This window comes from Sphaerodactylus townsendi, unplaced genomic scaffold, assembly GCF_021028975.2.
Source record: "Sphaerodactylus townsendi isolate TG3544 unplaced genomic scaffold, MPM_Stown_v2.3 scaffold_1707, whole genome shotgun sequence".
NCBI classification, from domain to species: domain Eukaryota; kingdom Metazoa; phylum Chordata; class Lepidosauria; order Squamata; family Sphaerodactylidae; genus Sphaerodactylus; species Sphaerodactylus townsendi.
In genome coordinates this window covers 930-9852 of record NW_025950296.1, presented here as the reverse complement: position 1 = coordinate 9852, position 8923 = coordinate 930, and the positions used below count along the sequence as shown (strand labels likewise).

General features: G+C 48.2%; 1 protein-coding gene across 1 annotated transcript; it reads left to right on the top strand.

Moving 5' to 3' along the window:
* Positions 1-619: 619 nt before the first annotated feature.
* LOC125424993 (gametogenetin-binding protein 2-like) lies at positions 620-7809 on the top strand (the record flags this gene model as incomplete). Its single annotated transcript, XM_048482442.1, has 2 exons — positions 620-829; positions 7125-7809. Coding segments are annotated over 2 exons (604 nt in total), but the record flags the coding sequence as incomplete, so codon positions are not given.
* Between the last annotated feature and the right edge of the window lie 1114 nt (positions 7810-8923).

Sequence of the window (8923 nt, the reverse complement as noted above, 5' to 3'; positions counted from 1 at the left end):
TTAACACGTTTGATGATGGGTGAATATAGCACTTGGTTTCCTGGCTCAAGGCTTCTGAAAGTTCCTGGTGTGTGTGTGAGTGTGCAGAGGTGGGATCCAGCAGGTTCTCACAGGTTCCCGAGAGCAGGTTACTAATGATTTGTGTGTGCCGAGAGGGGGTGACTAATGGGTGATTTTGCCGCGTGATTTTTGCCTTAGTCATGCCCCTCCTCTCAACAGTAGCGTGCAGAACTTGAAGCAGTCTAGCAGGAGGTGCACCGGCGTGCGTGGCAGCCTGCGCCTGCGTGCATTCGTTTCCCACACCTAAGGACCGGCGCAGCGGCTGCATCCTTGGCACAGCCCCACCCAGGGATGCCCCGCCCCTGGAATGCCCAGCCACACCCCCATCATGCCCCGCCCAGCCCCACTGGCACTACCCCACAGTTTGAATCCCACCACCATGGGAACCTGTTACTAAATTTTTTGGATCCCACCACTGTGTGTGTGTGTGGTGTGTGGGTGTGTGTGTGTGTGTGTGTGTGTGGGATGTCGCTCTGTTCTTGCCTCCTTGCCAGAGATCAGAGCATCTTCTGTTATAACCTTACCCAATTTCTCTTCTTTTGGTTGCCTTTTGAAACAGGTTTTGCACTGACTGCAAAAACAAAGTGCTGCGAGCGTACACCATTCTGATCGGCGAGCTGGACTGCAGCAAAGAGAAGGGCTACTGTGCAGCGCTGTATGAAGGGCTGCGTTGCTGTCCCCACGAACGCCACATCCATGTGTGCTGCGAGACGGACTTCATCGCGCACCTCCTTGGCCGGGCGGAACCTGAGTTCGCAGGAGGGTATGAGTATGTAATTTGCTAGAGTGGGCTATCTAGCGCTTTGCTTTCTTTCTTGAATTACTGAATGTATATTTTAAGTGATATACATACATACGTATGTACCGTGTTTCCCCAAAAATAAGACAGGGTCTTATATTAATTTTTGCTGCAAAAGATGCGTTAGGGCTTATTTTCAGGGGATGTCTTAATTTTTTCCCCATGATTTTGCACCCCCCACGTGGCCAGATCAGTTGCACCAGGGAATCTGTAACTTGGGCTTATTTTAGGAGTGGGGCTTGTATTTCAAGCATCCTCCAAAAATCCCGAAAAATCATGCTAGGGCTTATTTTCGAGGTAAGGCTAATTTTCGGGGAAACAGGGTACTGGTTTTGCGCCCCCCACGTGACCAGTTCAGCTGCGCTGGGGAACGCAGGGGTGGCCAACCTATGGCCCTCCAGATATTCATGAACTACATTTCCCATCAGCCCCTGCCAATTGGCCATGCTGGCAGGGGCTGATTGGAATTGAAGTCCATGAACATCTGGAGGGCCATAGGTTCGCCACCCCTGTGCTAGGGCTTATTTTTGAGGTAGGGCTTATTTTCGGGGAAACAGGGTACACAGACACACATACACATGTGTATCTTTCCTAACCTTGCCGCTGTATCAGCCTTGCCCCTAGGGTAGAGATGCTCACGTCTTTGTTACAGATGCACATATGCACGTTTGATGACTGGTATTATGTTCACGGCTTGCAAGCAGTACTGGAGAGGTGTTTGAAGAGGGTTGCTGAGAGCAGAGCAGAGGTTCCCAACATGGTATCCATGGGGTTCTAAGATGCCCACTGGCACCTTTCTTGGTGTCTGCAAAGTGTTTTTGGACAGTGAGTGGGGTCATGTGGTGCTTTGGTCCAGTGAGGCTTCTGATTGGACACTGAAAAGTTGATGGGCTATACCAGTGGTGGCGAACCTTTGGCACTCCAGATGTTATGGACTACAATTCCCATCAGCCCCTACCAGCATGGCCAATTGGCTGTGCTGGCAGGGGCTGATGGGAATTGTAGTCCACAACATCTGGAGTGCCAAAGGTTCGCCACCACGGGGCTATACAGATTTTACAGCACAAAGATCTTTTTTCCCCCCTAGCAAGTCTTTATTGGCATAGACAACAGTACAACAAAAATTTAAAAACGGATTAAAAAGCATATACAATACAGGAAATAAATGTTAGGTCGAAGGAAATCTACTGGCGTTTAGTAATTTCCAGGAGAAAGTCTGCCACTATCATACAGAGAGAAGGATCAGGGTTGTCCAACAAGTGGTGTAATCTAATTAAATCGGGGAGATTGGGTAAATGTAAAGGAGTAAGATTCACATATTTGGATCTGATTTCCTTGAATCTGAGACAGTGTAGTAATTGGTGGGCCAGAGATTCAGCTGAGCCATCGTTACATGGACACAATAGTTTAGCCTTTTCTTGCTTATTAAATCTGCCATGTAACAAGGCAGAAGGCATAACATTAAACCTGGTCAGCATCATGGCTCTCCTTTGAGCAGGGTTTATTAAGCAATGCAGGTAGTGTGCCAAGTGGCCCCGTTCAAATGGGAGAGAAAAACACAGGGGGGAGCACGTTTTCTTGGCTGCGGTCATTAGGGTAGAGAACTCTCTATCCAATAGTTGACCTTTTAATTTCCTATAAGCTTCTGGCAGGGGAGACGCCTTGATCACAAAGATCTTTGCTGCACGACTGAAGGTCAGCTGCGACAGAGCCATTTTGTGGCAGCCATTTTGTGTCTGAGTCGAGAATTCCAAAGGCATCTGCAGGCTCGAGAAGGTTGGGGACCCCTGGATTAGAGAGTGGTGGAACAGAGACCCCTTGTGAAGTAGCGCTTATTCAGAGTAGACTGATCAGAGTAGACTCTGATTATGACTGGGGAGACCCAGGCTCTCATCCCCATCCCACTTTGACGCTTGCTGGATGGCCTTGAGCTAGTCGCACACTCTTGTGTCATGGAAGAAGAAGAGTTTGGATTTATATCCCCCCCTTTCTCTCCTGCAGGAGACTCAAAGGGGCTGACAATCTCCTTGCCCTTCCCCCCTCACAACAAACACCCTGTGAGGTGGGTGGGGCTGAGAGAGCTCCGAGAAGCTGTGACTAGCCCAAGGTCACCCAGCTGGCGTGTGTGGGAGTGCACAGGCTAATCTGAATTCCCCAGACAAGCCTCCACAGCTCAGGCGGCAGAGCAGGGAATCAAACCCGGTTCCTCCAGATTAGATACACGAGCTCTTAACCTCGTATGCCACTGCTGCTCCTTGTGCAGATGCCTTCCTGAGCTCCTTGGAAGAAGGGCAGGATTAAAATAGCTGTATTGGTATAGTCCACGATCTGCAACCTGCGGCTCTCCAGATGTTCATGGACTACAATTCCACGGCCAATTGGCCATGCTGGCAGGGGCTGATGGGATGTGTAGTCCACGAACATCTGGAGAGCCGCAGGTTGCAGACCCCTGGTTCAGTCAGAGGCTAGGAATCCCGTACCAGATAATAAACCCAGCCGTTGTGAATAATCCCAGAATTCCCTCTTCAGCCCTGTGACATAACTTCCAGAGGCTGCAGTGCCAGCAATCTCAAGGAAAGGGCCTCTGAAAATAGACCTGCTTGCAAGTTTGTTGAAGCCAGGGAGCACAGGTGACCTGAGATGACCCATCTCGGTTCCCACGGCCCCCTTGCATTTATCTCATTGCTGGAGGAGATGCCCTTCCCTTACTCCCCCTTTTCAAAATGATCTAAGGAGCTGCACCATTCAGCTTGATAAGAGTTTTTTTTTTTAATAGTTTACCCAGCTGCAAAACCCACAATTCTTACCTTTGTACCTTGCTGGGGGTAAAGTGTAGATGTCCAAGGAATTCCGCGGCAAAGCATCCTCTCAGCAAAGTGCCTGGTAAATGTCGTGATGTGGCTTCACTCCATAGGTCAGCAATGACCTGGTGCTTGCATGGGGACTTTACCGGACAAACCCTGAGAGAGCCTCATCTCTTGCAGTGCAATCAAGTATTAAGAGCCCTGTGTCAGAATTTTTGCCAGCAGAACAGCAGAGGCGGAGCTACCAGGGGACAGGGGGGTGCATGGCACTAGGCGCGTGCCGGGGGGGGGGGGGGGAGAATCGCCTCCATCCTCCCCCGCACACTCCCCTTAGTTCAGCCTGAAAGTGGAGGCTGAAAAAGCAGCTTGTTCACTTGAGTCTGAAAACGGCCTGGTGGGAACTATACTTTCCAAGAGACCTTGCGAGCCCCAATTGGCCATACTGGCAGGGGCTGGTGGGATTTGTAGTCCATGAACCTCTGGAGAGCTGCAGGTTGCAGACCCCTGGCGTAGTCCAATAAGCATACCTATTGAAATCATATTATGCCTAATAAAGGTTTTATGTACGTATTGAAATCATGGTTGTGCGACACCATCTCGGTCATTATTTTCCCTGGCTCTGCATTTCACAGTATTTTCCCTCTTCCTTTCTTCCACGATTGCTTGTGACCAAGGTGGACAGGGAAGTGTAAGAATATTTTGTACAGGCCTTAGAGACGTTTCTGCCGTAGCAGACCAGCTTTGTGGCCAATTCGCAAACCTGCATGCCTTCCCCCACAGTAACGACGGCCTTGTGAGGTGGCTTTACTCTTGGATCAATAAACATTGTGAACTGAGGGACTGGAAAGAAATGTCCAAACACTGGTGTGTGTGGTTTGGGCATTCAGATCTGAAAATCAAAAGTATTTGGAAATGTATCAGTGGCGTAGGAGGTTAAGAGCTCGTGTATCTAATCTGGAGGAACCGGGTTTGATTCCCAGCTCTGCCGCCCGAGCTGTGGAGGCTTATCTGGGGAATTCAGATTAGCCTGTACACTCCCACACACGCCAGCTGGGTGACCTTGGGCTAGTCACAGCTTCTTGGAGCTCTCTCAGCCCCACCTACCTCACAGGGTGTTTGTTGTGAGGGGGGAAGGGCAAGGAGATTGTAAGCCCCTTTGAGTCTCCTGCAGGAGAGAAAGGGGGGATATAAATCCAAACTCCTCTTCTTCTTCTATCAAATGTGCACGTAATTTAGTTTGCCAAAAACTGTGGGGAGGCATGACAGCTTGCTTTTCTTCAGCCTTGGTGATGGATGTGGGTTAAAGGACACCTCTAACGCAACTGCTGTGCAGACTTCATGCTGTCACTAGTGAAGCTTTGAGATGTGTGTTTCTGGGTTCTGTGTTTTCCTGTTTGTCAACTGCATGGCTTAAATCTGGGGTTTAAAATAATCGTTCCCATCTAGTGTGTAATCAATATGGCCAAATGAAAGTTTATAGCGTGTGGGTCCCTATCCACCGCTATTGCAAACATCGTCAAGATTTTGGAGTCATTCCCTTGAACAGAATTCTTCAGCCCACCCGAAGTGGTATTCATCAGATGCCGAAAAATGCTCTGTGCTTCAAAATCCATTTGGCCCAGGGTGCAGGAAAGGGAGAGACCGCTGGGGAAGAAATGGGACAGCCCTTGGCCATGTGGAATTAGTTATGTGGATTCCTATGTTGTTGTTTTTTTTTTAAACGGGCCACATGTCGTGTGCCAGCTTTTGTTACAATGATGAGAAAAAACATCTTCTGTTAATTTGCAAACAATGCAGTATTAAAATGTGGTAAATATTTTTTGGAGCTTGAGGCAAACTTTAGAAAGCCCATGTTTCCCAATTCTTTGGCTGCAGGCAGATGTCACAGTACATTCTGCCTAAAAAGCCATAATAGAATCACTTCCCACTCTTCCCCACCCCCCACCCACCCCCCTGCACATCCCTCTGTCGGACAAAAAAACAGCCTTTGTGGGTAGGTGGTGGTATTATTATTATTTTTATTATTATTTTATTATTATTATTATTATTATTATTATTATTATTATTATTTTTATTTATTTATTTATTTATTTATTTTTAATTAATTTTATATACCGCCCCTCCCCTGAAGGGCTCTGGGCAGTGAACAGCACAATAAAACAATTACATTAAAACCCCATTAAAACAGCAAATTAGCAAAATTACATTGGCGTCCAGGATAAAACTTCATGAACCCACCCTGGAAGGAAACAAAATAAGAGAGCGGAGGGCCCTCATAAGTATTAAGACCCAGAGTGTAAAAGAGGAAGAAAAGGGGGGGAAGGAGCGCTCATCAGCGGCCGGCCCCCCCAAAAGCCCGGTGGAACAATTCGGTCTTACAGGCCCTGCGGAACTCTCCAAGATCCCGCAGGGCCCGGATAGTTGGTGGTAAGGTGTTCCACCAGGCAGGGGCCAGAGCTGTAAAGGCCCTGGCCCGGGTTTATTATTATTATTATCATTATCTATCAATCAATCGAGCTGTAAAGGCCCTGGCCCGGGTTTATTATTATTATTATCATTATCTATCTATCTATCATCTATCTATCTATCAATCAATCAATTAATTAATAATTAATTAATTAATTAATTAATTAATTAATTAATTAATTAAACTTGATAAACCGCCCACCCCCCGAAGGGATCTGGACGGTGTACAACAGAACAACAACTAAAAACAATAGTATCAAAGCAAGATTTCTAGTAATGACTTAACCTGGTTCCTGTAATTTGTTCCAATTGTGCCTTCTCATGGCATTTGAATTTACAAACCATAGCCCGAGTAGCATCTTTCTCCCCCCCTCCCCCCCCCCCGTGCCCAGCAGAGATGGAAGTATAGAGATGCCCCCACCCCAAGCAGAACGGGGGCATGAGACAGAGAATCCAGAGCTGACCCCCTAATTGGCAGTCACAGCTTACATCTGGTAGTCAGAGTCTGTCGCTTTGTCACAGAGAGCAAGGTTCCCCTCCCCCCCCATCTTGATAGTAAGATTTCACCCAGAGCATCTTGTGCAAAGGACAGCAGCCTATTTGCTCAGTAATAGCGGAGCTGGAGTGGCAGAGCACTTCCAGGCTGGGCCGGGCCCTTGGTTTGCTGCTGAAGCAGACTCGATTTGGGGAAGGGCTGACTGCCCTGAGGTCAGAGGCGTAGCTGGCCCGCGGAGCCCCCCACATACTTTAGCAAACCAAGCAGGCTGGAGAACAGGCAGGCCTGCTCGGTTTGCTAAAGTAAGTGGGGGGAATTTCGCGGGTGGGAAGGGGAAGGGGTCAGAGGGGGGATTTTCCAGGCCCCCCACGTGACCCAAAGCTGTGCCCCCGGTGCGCGACGCACCCCCCTGTCCCCTGGTAGCTCCGCCACTGCCTGAGGTGGAGCATCCGTAGCGTCCTTTGCCCCTTGCAATAACTGGCTGGTTTTGTGTGTCCAGGCGAAGAGAGAGGCACGCCAAGACCATCGACATAGCTCAGGAAGAGGTCCTCACCTGCCTGGGCATTCACCTGTATGAAAGGCTGCACCGGATCTGGCAGAAGCTCCGGGCGGAGGAGCAGACGTGGCAGATGCTCTTCTACCTTGGTGTCGATGCTTTACGGAAAAGCTTTGAGGTAAGGAAACACAGGTCTGCGTTGCCTGCTCGCTGCTGCTGTGGGAAGATGGTAAGAACGGGAACCAATTGCAGAATCCTAATAGGGCCCATTGCTCAGGGGCCAAGTCTCCTGTCATCCCCTCCCCCTGCTTTTCCAGTCAGAACAGTTTTCTGGAGATTCAAAGTGCAGTCTGGAAGGGTTTGTGCTTTGGAGTTTCCCCCTAATTTTCATAGTTAGTGTCTGTGAAGACAGTGGACACTAGAAAATTCTCCCCCAAGACTTAGGGGTGTGCATATGACTTCCGCAAGTCTGTGGTCTTGAGTTTCAGGGATCTTGAGGAAAGCACAACCGTGTCCTGCAACGTAGAAAGTAAAAGATATGGGGGGGGGGATTTTAAAATGGTTGGATTTAAAGCTTTTTTGATGTGCAAAGGACTTACAGGTGTGTTTCTGTTTTCCTGTGTATTGCAGTACATTGGGCATGCTTTCCTTGGGAGTCTTAGTTGATAGTTCCATGGGAATGTCAACTCAATGCATGGCAGCTGTGAAAAAGGCAAACTCTATGCTGGGGATAATTAGGAAAGGAATTGATAATAAAACTGCAAGGATTGTCATGCCCTTATATAAAGCAGTGGTGCTACCGCACTTGGAGTACTGTGTTCAGTTCTGGTCACCACCTCTCAAAAAGGATATTGAAGAGATAGAAAAAGTGCAGAGAAGGGCAACGAGGATGATTGAGGGACTGGAGCACCTTCCTTATGAGGAGAGGCTGCAGCGTTTGGGACTCTTTAGTTTGGAGAGGAGGCGGCTGAGGGGGGATATGATTGAAGTCTATAAAATTATGCATGGGGTACAAAATGTTGACAGAGAGAAATTTTTCTCTCTTTCTCACAATACTCGAACCAGGGGGCATTCATTGAAAATGCTGGGGGGGAGAATTAGGACTAATAAAAGGAAACACTTCTTCACACAACGTGTGATTGGTGTTTAGAATATGCTGCCACAGGAGGTGGTGATGGCCACTAACCTGGATAGCTTTCAAAGGGGCTTGGACAGATTTATGGAGGAGAAGTCGATTTATGGCTCCCAATCTTGATCCTCTTTGATCTATTGCAATTGCCTTAACAGTCCAGGTGCTCGGGAGCAACAGCCGCAGAAGGCCATTGCTTTAATCTCCTGCAGGTGAGCTCCCAAAGGTACCTGGTGGGCCACTGTGAGTAGCAGAGAGCTGGACTAGATGGACTCTGGTCTGATCCAGCTCGCTTGTTCTTATGTTCTTATGTTCTTATGTTCCTTGGCTTTCCTGATTCTCAGTGTAGCATAGAACTTTAAAAATGAGAGAGAAATTTGCCTATGAAATGGAGCAACCCTGTTTAATAGGGTGCAGTTAGGATCTTGGATTGAAAGCTGGAGCGTCCACTGGGGAGCGTGTGGTGGGGAAGGCTCTTGGTCACCTTTGGTGCTAAATGCTCTTTTGCCCACAAACTGTCAGCAACAGGAAGTGATGTGAGGATTATGAAGCAGGTCTGGCATGAAAATGCATTTTAATTTCCAATAGCTCATCCATTGGTCCAAAGCTGTCATTGTGTTGGTATTTTCTGCCCATTTAATCACACAGCTTTAAACCTCCTCTGTTTCTTTTT